Source organism: Cebidichthys violaceus, unplaced genomic scaffold, assembly GCF_023349555.1.
Source record: "Cebidichthys violaceus isolate CVI_PGR_0920_01 unplaced genomic scaffold, fCebVio1.0.p SCAF_3, whole genome shotgun sequence".
Lineage (NCBI taxonomy): Eukaryota > Metazoa > Chordata > Actinopteri > Perciformes > Stichaeidae > Cebidichthys > Cebidichthys violaceus.
The window spans coordinates 21,884,499-21,900,877 of record NW_027176483.1 but is presented as its reverse complement, the minus strand read 5'-3'; the positions used below and the strand labels follow the sequence as shown (position 1 = coordinate 21,900,877).

Below are 16,379 nucleotides of genomic sequence, written 5' to 3'. Positions count from 1 at the left end.
AGTGAAAAACAGTCATAGTATAGCATGTCAAAAAAGTCAAAAACAGTCATAGTATAGCATGTCGAAAAAGGTCAAAAACAGTCATAGTATAGCATGTCGAAAAAAGTGAAAAATAGTAATAGTATAGCATGTCAAAAAAGTGAAAAACAGTCATAGTATAACATTTCAAAAAACATGAAAAACAGTCATAGTATAGCATGTTAAAAAAAGTCAAAAACAGTCATAGTATAGCATGTCGAAAAAGGTCAAAAACAGTCATAGTATAGCATGTCGAAAAAAGTGAAAAATAGTAATAGTATAGCATGTCAAAAAAGTGAAAAACAGTCATAGTATAACGTTTCAAAAAACATGAAAAACAGTCATAGTATAGCATGTCGAAAACAGTCAAAAACAGTCATAGTATAGCATGTCGAAAATAGTGAAAAACGGTCAAAGTATAGCATGTCAAAAAAGGTGAAAAAGTCATCGAATAGCATGTCAAAAAATTTCAAAAACAGTCATAGTATAACGTTTCAAAAAACATGAAAAACAGTCATAGTATAGCATGTCGAAAACAGTCAAAAACAGTCATAGTATAGCATGTCGAAATTAGTGAAAAACGGTCAAAGTATAGCCTGTCGAAAACAGTCAAAAACAGTCATAGTATACCATGTCGAAAACTGTCAAAAACAGTCATAGTATACCATGTCGAAAACTGTCAAAAACAGTCATAGTATAGCATGTCAAAAAAGTCAAAAACAGTCATAGTATAGCATGTCGAAAAAGTCAAAAACAGTCATAGTATAGCATGTCGAAAAAAGTGAAAAACAGTCATAGTATAGTATGTCAAAAAAGTCAAAAACAGTCATAGTATACATGTCGAAAAAAGTCAAAAACAGTAATAGTATAGCATGTCGAAAAAGTCAAAAACAGTCATAGTATAGCATGTCAAAAAAGTCAAAAACAGTCATAGTATAGCATGTCGAAAAAGTCAATATCAGTCTTAGTATAGTATGTCGAAAACAGTCAAAAACAGTCATAGTATACATGTCGAAAAAAGTGAAAAACAGTCATAGTATAGCATATCAAAAAAGTGAAAAACAGTCATAGTATAACGTTTCGAAAAAAGTGAAAAACAGTCATAGTATAGCATGTTAAAAAAAGTCAAAAACAGTCATAGTATAACATGTCAAAAAAGGTGAAAAAGTCAACATATAGCATGTCAAAAAATGTCAAAAACAGTCATAGTATAGTATGTCGAAAAACGTGAAAAACAGTCATACTATAGCATGTCGAAAAAGTCACAAACAGTCATAGTATAGCATGTCGAAAACAGTCAAAAACAGTCATAGTATAGTATGTCAAAAAACGTGAAAAACAGTAATAGTATAGCATGTCGAAAAAGTCAAAAACAGTCATAGTATAGCATGTCGAAAAAGTCACAAACAGTAATAGTATAGCATATCAAAAAAAGTCAAAAACAGTCATAGTATAGTATGTCAAAAAACGTGAAAAACAGTAATAGTATAGCATGTCGAAAAAGTCAAAAACAGTCATAGTATAGCATGTCGAAAAAGTCACAAACAGTAATAGTATAGCATATCAAAAAAAGTCAAAAACAGTCATAGTATAGCATGTCAAAAAAGTCAAAAACAGTCATAGTATAGCATGTCGAAAAAGTCAATATCAGTCTTAGTATAGTATGTCGAAAACAGTCAAAAACAGTCATAGTATACATGTCGAAAAAAGTGAAAAACAGTCATAGTATAGTATGTCAAAAAACGTGAAAAACAGTCATAATATAGCATGTCGAAAAAGTCAAAAACAGTCATAGTATAGCATGTCGAAAAAGTGGAAAACAGTCATAGTATAACGTTTCGAAAAAAGTGAAAAACAGTCATAGTATAGCATGTTAAAAAAAGTCAAAAACAGTCATAGTATAACATGTCAAAAAAGGTGAAAAAGTCAACATATAGCATGTCAAAAAATGTCAAAAACAGTCATAGTATAGCATGTCGAAAAAGTCACAAACAGTCATAGTATAGCATGTCGAAAACAGTCAAAAACAGTCATAGTATAGCATATCAAAAAAAGTCAAAAACAGTCATAGTATAGTATGTCAAAAAACGTGAAAAACAGTCATAATATAGCATGTCGAAAAAGTCAAAAACAGTCATAGTATAGCATGTCGAAAAAGTGGAAAACAGTCATAATATAGCATGTCGAAAACAGTCAAAAACAGTCATAGTATAGCATGTCGAAAAAGTCAAAAACAGTAATAGTATAACATGTCGAAAAAAGTAAGAAACAGTCATAGTATAGCATGTCGAAAAAAGTATATAAAAATATATATATATAAAAACTATACTATGACTGTTTTGACTTTTTTTTACATACTATACTATGATTGTTCTGTACTTTTCTGTACTTTTTTTGACATACCATACTATGATTGTTCTGTACTTTTCTGTACTTTTTTTGACATACCATACTATGACTGTTCTGTACTGTTCTGTACTTTTTTTGACATACTGTACCATGAAGTTTTTCAACATGCTACACTATGATTAGTTCATGACTTATTTTGACATGCTGTAGTATGTCTTTAGCTCAGTTTGATTGCAGACTGTCTGCAACCCGAGAGATTGCGTATTCGATCCTTATATGATGCGATGAGTTTTGAGGTTTGACGCACAATCGCAGAGTCAAGTACAACAATAACAATTGAAGAACACGGCTTGGAATAGCTCAGGCAGGTGGTGGAGTTGCCGCAACCCGAGAGGTTGGGGTTCGATCCTTATAAGGGTTGATGGGTTTTGAGGATTGACGCGCAATTGCAGAGTCAAATACGACAAGAAACAATAGAATTGTGTGGGGTCAATTAGCTCAGGTTGATGGCGGAAGGGCCGGAGTCTCGGAGATTGAGAGTTTGATACTTATAAGTATCGAAGGGTTTTGAGGTTTGACATGCATTCGCAGAGTTAAATACACAAAGAAAAGTGTTCTGTATGCGAACAGGACTAGTAGCGTAGTGGTGATGTTAATGGGGCGGCAATCCCATATCCATGTACTAAGTGGTTTCTAATTCCGCATGTTGTAACTTAAGTAGCTTAGTTTACTTAAGTAATTTAGCTTACTTAATTAGCAACCTAGCTCATAAAATAATGACATATTGTCTTTTGGATACTCTGGCTTCTTAGGATGTGAACCAGCTACCTGGCGTATAACCAAACAATTTTTATTTGCCACCCTTGTATCTGGCAGAGCCATCGGTTCCGACAGACTGCTATGTTCTTCGGGCGTATTTGTCTTCCCCGCTGAGGGATTTCACTCAAAACGCACCGCATAAGCGTCGACCCAACACAAACTATCGTCCTATCGCACTATCGTCCCCGGCACGCTTATGCCTGTTCTCCGGGCGTATTTGTCTTCCCCGCTGAGGTGCAGTGAAATTTGCAAGCCAATACCCCATGTGGAGGAGTCGAAAGGTCTAACAAACTGTGTAAATGTGTCAAAGGTGAAACAGCTCAAAGTCATATGACGGGTTAAAATGCCTGAGGTTGTGTGTGCAAACCCTACGGGGTATAATCTTTAAGTCCAAATCCCAAAATTAAACGGTCAAATACGCAACGAGAAGCGTAATATGTGTACTTTCATTGGTAGCGCAGGAGGTTTGTTCGCAACACGAAAGTGCCCTGTGTCTGCTTCAAGACCTGCTCGACACCAAGGTATGTGTAACAGTAAATAAAATAGGAATAAATGCTAAAATATTTGAGTAAACAGAATTAATAGCTACACCAGGTGGATGGTTCACATCCCAAAAGACAATATGTAATTATTTTATAAGTAAGCTAAGTTACAACGTGTGGGACTCAAACCCACTTAGTCCATGGATATGGGATTGCCGCCCCATTACGCTACCAGTCCCGTTTGCATACGGAACACTTTTCTTCGTGTATTTAACTCTGCATGTCAAACCTCAAAACCCTTCGGTACTTATAAGGATCGAACCCACAATCTCTCGGGTTGCGGCACTTCCTCCATCGTCCTGAGCTATTCCACACCACATCCTTCAATTGTTGTTTGTCGTATTTGACTATGCGATTGTGCGTCCATCCTCAAAACCCATCACCCCTTATAAGGATCAAACACTCAATCCCTCGGGTTGTAGCCCTTCTGCCATCCACCTGAGCTATTCCACATCATGTTCTTCAAATGTTGTTTGTTGTACTTGACTCTGCGATTGCGCGTCAACCCTCAAAACTCATTGCACCGTAAAAGCATCGAACACGCAATCTCTCAGGTTGAAGACAGTCTGCCATCAACCTGAGCTATAGACATACTACAGCATGTCAAAATAAGTCATGAACTAATCATAGTGTAGCATGTTGAAAAACTTCATGTCGAATGAAGTCATAGTATAGAATATTAAAGAGTCTTAAAAAAGTCGAACTATAGTATGTTGAAAAAAGTGATTGTATATATAGACGGAAAAAGTCATATTTATTTATATATATATATTTATTTACTTTATTTGTATGTCAAATATAGTCATTAAAAAAGTCTTAGTATAGCATGTCGGAAAAAATTATTGTATTGTATCCCTGAAAAAGTGATAGTATTGTATGCATAAAAAGGTCATACTATAACATGTCGATGATTCATAAAAAAAGTCATAGTATATATTGTTGAAAAAATCTTTATTGAGCCAAAATAATCCTATTGAGATTGTAATCTAATTTACAAGAGACAACAGACAAACAGCTATTTACATCAATCAAAGAATTGTCATTCAGTGTCAGGACTAGTACATATCACATGTAACACGTGTCCTCAGTCATATGCTGGCTCCATAAATTGGAAATCAAAACTTTGAGAAAGCTGGTTGTAGCAGCTGCAGCAGTCGTTGTTTTAGTAGTTATAGGTCCAGATGTGCGCGTGTGAATGTGATTGAAATTCATTTGTTTTGTTCTGTCCTCCTCAGATGAACTCCCCAGAAAACTGAAGAGGTGTTGAGTTATTGATGTCCTGATGTCACTGAGGAGCTCAGGTGGAAGATGAAGACATGAATGAAACTCTGCACTCATCTGGGGAGAAAATGACAACATAATAATTCACATTCACATACATGTGTGACAACTACTTCTACAACATCTACTACAATATCAATTTTACATTGCTTTTCTTGAACCTTGAATATCACATACAGCAACTGCTCAAAGTACTCCTCAAAGTTTTGACGATCGAGTGTAAATTTACGGAGCAAGCATGTGATTTATGCTTCCTCAGGAAAAGTGTGATATATTATGACCTTTACTATGAAATACTATGACACTCTATTTGGATTTTATATGGCTGTGACTTATTCTATAAAATGTTTTGGCACACTAATCAAAGACATTTTAAAAATGTTTGCGATGCAATATACTTTGACTTTTTATAATATACTATATCTCCCAAAAAGCCATAAAAAAGTCATAGTATATATTGTTGAATAGACATAAATAGGTCACATTATATTATGTCGAAAAGTGTAATGTCAAAACAATTCATGAAAAAGTAATAGTGTAGTTTATCAAAAAAGGTCATAGAATATGTGTCCAAAAAATAAGTCATAACAAAAGTCATATTATAACATGAGCAAGTATATGGAAAAAATGATAGTATAGTCTTGAAAAAAGTAAATAAAAAAGTCACAAACAGTCGTAGTATAGTATTGCAAAAAAGTACTGACGAAGCAATAGTAAACTATGTCCAAAAAAGTTATTGTGTGTATTAAGTGATATAAAGCCATTGTTAAGTTTGTAAAAAGAGATTGTAGATTGAGAGAGTATTGTAAGTCAAAAAGTAATTAAAAGAGTCATAGTATAGAGTCATAGTATAGTTCAACAAAACGTCATAAAATAGTTGAGTATATGACAACAAATCACAAAAAGACATTGTTAAATTGAATTGAATGTTAAAAAGTCATGATATAGTAGTATAGCAAGTCATAAAGTATAGACTTTCAGAACTATCCTAACTTACTCTCCAAAGACTTTTTTCAAAATACTATTCTATGACTTAATGATTACTTATTTTTTACATACTTTGACTTTTTTTGGCATAATGTATAGAGGCTTTTTAGGACTTTTTCAGACATACCATACATCTTTTTAAATTATTTTTTCAACATAGTTAAGACTTTTTTGACATACCTTACTTTGGCTTTTTGCAGGATTTTTTCGACCTTCTGTACTATCTGTACTGTGACTATTTACATAATATACTATGGCTTTTTATGAAATTTCTGACATAATATACTAGAAATCTTTTGCACATTATACTATAACTTATAATTTTATATGATTACTTTTTTTAACGTTTTTTGACAAAGTATACAATGTCTTTTCAAGAACTTTTTTCAATGTGCTGTACTGTGACTTCTACTATATTATGGATTTTTAGACAAGGTATAATATGGCTTTTATTATGTACCAAATTATGACGTTTTTGAAGTAGTATAATGTGACTTTTTTGCTTACTATACGATCACTTTTTTATGACTCATATGACGTACTGAACTATTTCCAACAAGAATTATTTTATCATACTTACTGCATGGACATACTATGTCCACCTCTCCTCACCTCGATGTCCTCGTCTCTGTCCGGTCTGCTGCTTGTCCTTCAACGTCTCATGTCTTTTCTCTGAGAACCAACAAAGAAGACAAGTGAGCTCCTTACATGGGCTATAACTACAGCTTCAGGTATTCTGAAGTTCTGGACATCAGAACCAATGCTGTTCTCAGGAAGTGTAAGTCCCACTGACGTCTGAACGTCTATTACAGAATATATCCTAGCATTTCACGATTTATCAAGTAGTGCGTAACAACTAAAGAGGTCACTAAATTTAAAATATGCATGCGTTAAAGATGCTTTAACAGTAAACACAACACAGCTGGTGATCCTACCTCAAAGATGTCTGAGTTGATCCGTACAACATCCCTCTTCTTCCAAGATGTCATCCATTGGGGCTGCATATAGAAATGTGTGACAAATGCACTAATTCACATTTTAGAAGTTATATTTAACCGTTAACGCTGGAAAGTGCTTTACAGACGACCGTAAACTACATGCTGTTCGACATATTCTGGTACGATAGGCGGCGTTATCCCCTAAAAATAGAAAGGAGACAATGGAAAGTGGAGAACAGCATAATGAAATGTTTGCATTTGATTTAGCGTTACAGTCATTTGTTGATAATTAGCTAAGCTTAATTAATAACATTTAATACAAATAAATGAAATGGGTTAACAACCAGACAAGGTAAACACGTCACTATCTATTAATATCTAGATCACAGAGTAAACTAATACAGTATTACACAATATTACAGTTTTGTTAGCTTTCCAGGTATATGTAAAATGAATGAAATACTAAAGCTTTGTCTCACTGCTAGGGGCAATGTGACGGTGGAGCTTAGTGATTATCGTGTAATTCCCCCAAGTGGCCTCTAGTGAGTGGTATTCACCAAAGAAACCTGAAGATGTAAAGCACATTACACTTTTTCCACTTCAGGAAATTCCAACGCTGATTGATTCTGATCTCAGTGGAGGTTCCTGGCATCAGGCTGGAGGACTTTTGTGTGAATCCTCTCTGGAATGGAGCGTGTCTAAAGCTGCGTGTGTAGAGCAGTATAGCGTTTCCTTCTAGCGTCCACGTTCACAACATCAATACGATCTAAAACGCAACAGTTGTAACTCAAAATGGCAGCTGCATTGCATGCATTTTACAGCGCATTGTGCATTATTTATTCAGCTCCCTGTTTACGTGACCCTAATTATATAGGGTTAGATGTGACATTCAATTCTGTGCTGACTGAGTGACCTCAGCAGGAGGATACACCCAATTTAAAGGAATACTTCACCCCCAAAATGACCATTTGTGTATCAGTGTCTCCCCCCATGTAACCTTGAATTCTGGAACGCCTCCACGGGTGAACGGAAAACAGAAAAAAGTCTTGACGAATAGAAGTAAATGGGGGCCGCGTTTAACAACAGCATAACTATATCATGAGTCACTCTAAGAAGGCTTCACGGCCGGTATGGACAATGATGACTCTCCACACAATAACATGCAATATGGCCTTTAATGTACTCAAGGGTGCATACGCTTTACAATGATAAAAAGCTCTGGAGTGGTTGACACAGCGACTGCTACCAGGGGATTGTGTTGCCCTCCCAGTCCAGAAGCGTCCCGCAGTCTTTGTTGCTGAGAGACGACATCATGGCGAGCATGCCGCGCACGCTGTCCTGGGTGGATAAAGTAGCCTGTGGGAGACAAACACAAAAAAGAGGGACGTCAAAGGGAATGAAGGTGACTTAAAGAACCACGTGAAGCCTGAATACACGTGGTGCGGATGGTGGAACTCACTACCAAGCTGAAATCAAAAGTCTGGTTTTTACCTGCAATTGTAAAATTGCACATATTTATCAGTATGGATACATGTGATTATTTGTTGAACTATGGCTTATTGTAACAGGAGGTTGGATGTCTCTGGATGTGGTTATGGCACTGATGCTGTTCATTTGTTTAGAATGTGGTATAAAAAGGGTAAAGGTTAAAGGTACACTCTGCAAACGCCTCAGAACAGCCCGAAAACGATGTTGTTCTTTTCCTCTGGTTCGTTCTCACTGACGCCGCTCGCTCTCTTCATTCACTCTCTGTAGCTTGAGGGCGATGGGACAACTTTTAATGTTGTTGTTTTTTTTTTAAATCAGTAAGCGAGAATTGCTGCATATTAAAGCTGTAATTAGTGATTACCCTAACCTCTACAGATACATGTTTCTGTAGAGTTGTTGATTCAGATGCTTTCACATGTGTGGCTATTAATAAAGGAGGGACTCCATATGCACAGGGCCTTTATTTGTGCGCTACACCCTTCCTTGTTTAATATAGTACTATATAGTATATGTACTATAGTAGTGGTGGCTGTGTTTGTTTTTACTGTTGACTGTAACTACAGGAAGTACTCGCCATGTTCGTAACAGAGAAAAAGTGAATCAGTGCAGTTTATTCAGCCTGTCTGCTCTCTGACTCCACTTTTAAAGTTGAATAAAGCTTTTAGAGAACACCTGTATGACTGGTTGTTCAGAGGGTGATCAGAGGACTTTCACGCTCCTAAAAACTACAAAGATTGTCTCGCGAGATTAAGACTAAAGGCAAGCCCCAATTTGATGTCCGAAATTGTCAAAAATGTTTCTAAAATAGGAATCCCTGAAGTAAACGCAAGCATCGGATACATTTTGCGGAGTAAGAGTACCCTTGTACTTTAGTTGCCTACAGTATTTAAGTAAATGTACTTAGTTACTTTCAATACATTACAGTCATTTTTTTTGTTCATACGAACCTGCTGAAAGGATCATGATGTGTTAAAAAGGTGTGAAGGGCCTCTCATTCCTCACCTCTTTCCCTCCCATCTCAGTGCGGACCCAGCCCGGGTGGACCGCCGCCACCAGGATGTTGTGTCTCTTGAAGTCCTCCGATTGACAGCGAGTCACCATGTTCAGTGCTGCCTAACAGCCCACAGCAGAGAGGACACAAGCTGTGTTGTTGAAAGTGACACTAGACACTCTTCAGTGTAATTAAGGGTAAAAGGTCTCAGTCTGGATCAGGTCTCCCAACAGACACCGAGATACAGAAAAAGAAAAAAAGAATCTTCCAGATTAAAAAACAACAAAAACAAGTCAGGATTAAGTGCTATTATTTTGAATAGTTCTATTTTACAAATCAAATGTAGACTTTGTGATAGTCGGCGGTACCTTGCTGGCCCTATAAGGGTACATCTGCGCCCTAGCGAAGTTCTCTGGACAGATCGTTATGGATCCGGCGAGTGAGGACATGTTGATGATGGCCGACCTCCTGCAGGACATTTTATCACCTGAGACACATTGAGAGACAAATAGACTAGCATCATGACATGAGAACGATAATACTACTGCTAATAACAACAATCATTTGAATTTAAATACAAATATATTACTGGTAATTTGCAATGTGATATAATGCACGTCTCTTATGTGTCCACTTCATTACCCTTTACAGTTGAGGCCATCTCTGCTGCTCTCTGGAGGAGTGGAAGAAACATCTGAAGAGAGAGAGAGACAGGTGATGTGGTGTGTGTGTGTGTGTGTGTGTGTGTGTGTGTGTGTGTGTGTGTGTGTGTGTCAGTATAATGCATTTCATGCTGTAACTAATACAACTACTTGTGTTAAAGGTGCAGTGAGTAAGATCTGGACACAAATTTTGTTCAAATCATGCAACGTGTATTCCTTTGAAAGCGTTGGCGTTCTGGCTCCTAGCTGGTAGACCGTCATCTTTTCCTGTCTTCATCTTTTATGAATTGTTTTACATTATGTTGCTACAGTATGTAAAACAATTGTATGTAAAGCGAGAGGAAACCAACCTTGGCAATGAGAAACGGTCCGACCACATTGATTTCGTACACCTCCATCATGTCCTTTTTCCCGCTTTCAGAGAGCGGTCCCGGTATGCCCGGTTTGTTAATGGCGGCGTTGTTGATGAGGAGGTTCAACCCATCGGCACCGATCTGCTCGTTCACAGTCTGGACAGCAGCCGAGATGCTGTCCTCATCTGACGTGTCTGCGGGATGCAAAATGAATGTTCAGTCCACAACAACCAGCACGGAGACAAATCATTTAATTACACATGTGATGTTTGCCAATTTAAGAGATCATTTTAAAGAAAGACTGTTAAAGAAAGCCACATTCTGTTGTAACATTGTTGAAGTATAAGACATGAATACGTAAATACGTAACTAGAAAGACGATACGCCCAAAAGTCGTGTGAGTGACGTCTCTCTCTGAAGCTACGATAAGTTTCCTATCAGGATGTACTCACGCCAACAACAGCATTAACTCATTCGCTGGATGACACACATCCGGTAAGATAACGTTATATTTGTGCTAGCTTACTTATTAGCAAGTGAGCTAGCGAGCCACGGTAGTGGCCGTGCTGGTGCAAGAGATGTAGTTCACTCTTCAACGATCGCTTTCACTCAAAGCTAAATGCGACTACGACAAATCTGTGACACTCTTGCGACTTTCTTGACTTGCGACGTGATCTTTTGAATTGACAAAAGATCTGGGTTACATATGGGTGTAATTCATGGGCACAATTTAAACAGGATCCACGGTTATGCTAATGAGGAAATCTCACCGAGGCGCACCTCTTCACGAACAGGTGAAGTTGAAATGAAAGATTTGCAACAAGTTTGGTGAAGCCTCACAGAGAAAGTAAGAGGTTTAGGATAATGATTCACAAATGTCCTCGCATGAGGCCAGCTTTGGCTAGTTGAGTCATGCTATAGGCTAGTTTACAAAAGGTGGACGTGTTGATATGCTGGGTAAACACAGACTTGGCAATTCAGAGGGTGTGCTGCAGAGAAGTGGACTTTTATTGTCCATAGATCTGCTTTAATTTAACTGCATTTGGTACAACTGTCTAACTGAATTAACAGTACATAACTGTCATTTTTTTGTATTCTATCCTTCATGTTTCTCTGCCGCCTTGATGGAAACCACAGAATGATTCTTGGATGCATTTACACTTTACAAATCAGATAGTAGGTTCTTAGTCACTTTGTGTGTTTTGGGTGAATTTCATACACCTCATATCGAAAGGGCGAAGTGTAAATGCAGCCAAGAAGCATTCAAGATGGACTGAAATCTGACTCAAATCAAATCAACTTCTTTGAAACACTTTGTAGGCAATAAGCAAAGTAGTAAAACATTCACAGGATTTGTCCCCTTTGGTAATGTCAACACCAGATGCTTGGCATAGTACATTTCTGCAAACCACGGCATACTTGAACGTCAACGTTTCTGAACCCAAAATCTTTTTAATTTCATATCAGCGTCGTATGGCGCTGGCAGAAAAGCATAATCCCACACTGTTAATGTTGTGAAACGATTGGTTAGGTTTAGACAAACAAAAGTACTTGGTTAAAGTTTGTAAAAATATCATGGTTTGTGTTATAAGGTAACACCATTAATTATCAACCTTAGTTAAAAAACAGCCATCCTTAGCTAACTTTCATACGTAACGTTACGCAACAAGCGTTGATGTTTTTGGTTTCTTGCTGGACACAAACTGCGATACTTTGGAGGAAAGTCCGGTGTTTGTTTGTGGACATTCTGGAATGTTATACTCGTCATTATACCACCCAATTTTCATACTTACCTTCTACTAATGTTTGCTCGATTTGCTACGTCACTTGCTCTGACTGATTGCAAGAAACACAACCTATCCCTGGTTTGCAGAAATGTACAATGCCAACATTTCTTCCTGAACACTGGGCTGCTAAAGTTACAATGAAATTACACAAAGGAAAGTTTTCCTCACTTTTTCCTTCTCAATGACGCCTCCTGGGCTTTGTAATACACCAACTCTGTGTGTGTACACAGATACATGAGGCTGTGTTGTGTTTACCTAGCTGGAGTATAGTGATCTTTCCAGGATATTGAGTTGTGAGGTCTCTCAGGGCCTGAAAGGAACACATACATGAGGAATGAAAGATAGATGATGAGGCGAGATTGGCAGAGACAGACAAACACAAAATGGACAATGACTTGGTCTCGGATGAAAACATAACAGATATTTCCTTTTGCATTTCTTTTTAGAATATACTAATCTAATGCAAGCAACGATATTCATCACTCATACTGCACTGTTACCTTAATTCCATTGACACTGTTGTTGTATTGTTGTATAGGGTTATGTTCATATATATATATATATATATATATATATATATATATAATATATATATATGAACATATATTTATACTTTTGGATTCATATATCATATATTTGGATTGTACATAGTTGTTAAATGTTTATGCTTACCTCTGTTCTACTTTCTTATTTTTTGATGTCCTTGTGTTTTTATTTATATATTTACATTTTTTTTCCTGTTTATTTGCAAATTCTGTGTTTGTACGTCGAAAAAAGTTAAATTCCTTGTACGCATACGCGTACAAGGAATACTACAGGAGCAGTTATATATAATACACATAACATGTATACAAATACACATATTACAGTAGAAAATTGTATAATGCATATAATTTAAGCTGTGGATCTTTTGACCACTAGTGGCGCTATGGAGCAATGTTTCGTGAGTGGGTCTGTTTTGTTCGTATTTGCTGCTCTGCCACATTTCTGCCAATGGATTCCCACTATTCTACATATCAACAAAAACACAAAGAAAGGTACACAATATGTTTTAGGGAGAAACAATAAATGTTAAACGATTTATGTTTGTGTACAGAAACCACAGGGCAGCTTTAGCTTTCTACAAACCAAGGCTTGCAGTTCTCCCCTGCTTCCAGTCATTTTGCTGAGCTATGTTAATCATGTCCTGGACCTAACTCTACTGGACGCACAGATGAAACTGGTATCTGCCGATCACCTGGATAAGATGTTGGACTCCTCCATTAATGCTACAGTAAAGATGCAGAGGTGAAAACATAGGCCGTATAAAAGAAGTGGACATATTCACCGTGACGTCACCCGATGGTTTGGGGACTCCATCTTGTTTTTTAGCCACCGCCATCTTGGTTTTTTGGAACCAAAAGTGACACGAGAAGGAAGAACTAAGTACAACCGAACTCTAAATAACATTAGTGAATGGAAGTTATAAGACGAATACTCTTTCATTTATTGTAAATGGAGCATAATGTACTAAATGAACATCATGCTGTGTTGAAGAAGACTTGAAACTAGAGGTTGAGACATAAACTCATGTTTACTGAGGGAATAAATCAAGAGAGAAGAGAGAGTCAACCGTGTCATTGAACTCTTTGTTAACAGAGAAAGGAGGATGGACTTTGTCTTTCAGTGAACAGCAGCTTTGTTAAGTGAACTGCTTTGTTTTTACATCTGCAGTAGAGTTACTACTGTGTTAATGTGTCTATAGTGTCGTTTTTATGATATGGTTAATATTGTTCTGATGTGAATAATATTTGAATTGTGCTCTTCAGTGTTTTAGCGCTGCAGTGTTGCTGTATTGATTTGTTGCTTTGTTGTCATATAAATACATGTGACAGGTTCTTGTCATTGTGTTAATCACATTGATTTTGACTCTATGCATTGTCCGTTAATGACGCAGCGTCCCGTCATATATCGGTTTTCTTTTACAAATGGTCTGGAGAAATGGGGATTGTGTGGTGTTTGCTTTAGTCCTGTTTGAATCAGTAGGGAGTGGCAGCCTAAACGCTGCAGAGAGAGTTAGTAGTGTGTGTGCTGCTGTTGGTTTTCCTGCTAAGCTAGTTTAGCATAATGTGAGTCCCATACCACACATGCCTCACCAGAGTACAATGTTGTTCTTCCGTGGTAGCGTCATCATGAGGTTATTGGGTTTGGTACTTCCACTTTTACTTGAGAAAAATGTCTTTAATGTAACAGCACTTTTAGTTGGATAGACTATTCTAGCAGGCCTGCTCTCTCCTCTGTGTGACAACACGTCGAGTTGTTGTTGTTGACGTTTGATGATAACATTTCAAGGAACCACCCAATCACAGAGGGACCTCTTGCATTGTTTCTCACAGTTTGTAATATGCTTGGACTGTAAAACCATCCAAGGTTACACCCTCAAGTTTAGTCTCTTGACTTGCTCAACAGGGACAATCATGAGATTCAGATTCGGCTCTGCCTTTAACAAACAGATGTATCGACCCAAACACCACGCTTTCACGAGCTTCATTTGTTTTCAGCATCGGTCACTTCGGCCCCGAAGCAATGTTCCTGTAACCTTAACAAAGTACTTATGTCAACCCGAATCATGAGGAAACCGGCTTACTTTGTCAATTATTAACCAAACCGGTGTGTTTTAACCCCGAACTCCTCCGTACAACTTCTGTGCAGCTTAACAATGCAACCGCTTTGTGGACAAAAACATTGCCCCTGATCACAATCCACATCGAGAACTAACGTTGCCCCCCAAACCTCGTAGTAAAACCGTGTCGTAGTATAGAAACAGAAGTGAGTGGATAGAGGGTTCCCACGGTAACTCCTCCTCTGTGTGTAAATAATGATTATAAAAGGCCTTCACACAATTAGTAGTGTTTACACAGAGTTTGAAAAAGGGACTAATTAACTCAAACTTTGAGGCCACAAAATGTAGGATGAATTTAAGATGAATATGAAAAACATATAAAATGATGCATAAAACATCTTGAATGATTTCAATTTGACGATAAGATGCAGCTGAAAACAAACACATTGAACAAACAAAGTCAGAGTAAGCATCATACAGCCTTCAATATGTGTCTCTTACGCTGTTTTTCCAAGTCGAGTCATTCCTATTGATCAACACCATTGAACTAGATTATGGTTACTAAATAATTGGATGTATTAAAAAGTAATTTTCGTCTGTGTGGGTCCAGGGTCAATACCTCAAGGAGGTTAGCAGCAGCGTGTGTGTGTGTGTGTGTGTGTGTGTGTGTGTGTGTGTGTGTGTGTGTGTGTGTGTGTGTGTGTGTGTGTGTGTGTGTGTGTGTGTTAACAGTGCATGTCTCACCTCAGCCCCGGTTCCCTCAGGCGCTCTGCAGCAGGCATAGATGTGAGCTGTGTCTGCCAGCTGTTTGACCAGCTCCAAACCGATGCCTCTGTTGGCCCCGGTCACTAAAATGTTGCCCTTCAGCTCCTCTGACATGTTTGTCTATTAACTGTCACACCACAGCTGTCTGACTACTACTACTACTACTACTACTACTCTCTCTCTCTCTCTCTCTCTCTCTCTCTCTCTCAGCAGTAACTGAACATGTGTGAGGGCACAGTGCTGCTGTAATGCTAGTGCGTCATGCACTTTATATAGGTGTGTCCTGCACCAGGAGGCAGGACTCTAACCCTTGTGTATACACACACACACACACACACACACACACACACACGTGTATTTTGTCACCTTTTTAAACATGTGGACCACATCGTGTCCCTGTTTGACTTGCAGGTGACTCCAGACTCCAGCACTGGTTTCTGTCTGACTGTCAAGAAAGAATCATTCAAACCAAAAGCTGCCAGCCTTCTCTTGCCTCTTCCACAACGTTGTTGTTTTTTTTGTCCTGGCCTTTTCGACGGTGCCAGTTTAGTTAAGCAATCATTTTTAAAAAATGTGGTCATTCAAGGTGCGCAAGATACCATCTACCTACCGCACACCAGCGAGAGAGAATTGGTAAACCTGTGACGATGTCGAGACGGAGAATATGTGAACAGTGTGGGGTTCACCGCAGCTGCAGAAACATGAAGTTACCACACTGCCAGAAGCTAAAGAATTCTGCCTCTTCCTGTCTAGCTTGGGACAGACAAACAGATGGACAGACTGACGCTGCAGCTTCA

At 37.9% G+C, this 16,379-nt stretch overlaps 1 protein-coding gene and 1 long non-coding RNA gene across 2 annotated transcripts; both read right to left on the bottom strand.

Annotated features, from left to right (window-relative positions):
• Window positions 1-4,704: 4,704 nt before the first annotated feature.
• LOC137881651 (uncharacterized) lies at window positions 4,705-7,424 on the bottom strand. The gene is made up of 3 exons (XR_011103874.1): window positions 6,932-7,424; window positions 6,577-6,668; window positions 4,705-5,066 (listed from the first exon to the last, which is right to left on the bottom strand). It is a non-coding gene; the product is annotated as an uncharacterized lncRNA (long non-coding RNA).
• Window positions 7,425-8,090: 666 nt separating this feature from the next.
• On the bottom strand, window positions 8,091-15,812 carry LOC137881650 (C-signal-like). The gene is made up of 7 exons (XM_068723683.1): window positions 15,562-15,812; window positions 12,471-12,525; window positions 10,426-10,622; window positions 10,056-10,107; window positions 9,782-9,900; window positions 9,425-9,535; window positions 8,091-8,290 (listed from the first exon to the last, which is right to left on the bottom strand). The coding sequence occupies exons 1-7, from the start codon at window positions 15,694-15,696 to the stop codon at window positions 8,177-8,179; spliced, it is 783 nt and encodes a 260-aa protein (XP_068579784.1). The 5' UTR covers window positions 15,697-15,812; the 3' UTR covers window positions 8,091-8,176.
• Between the last annotated feature and the right edge of the window lie 567 nt (window positions 15,813-16,379).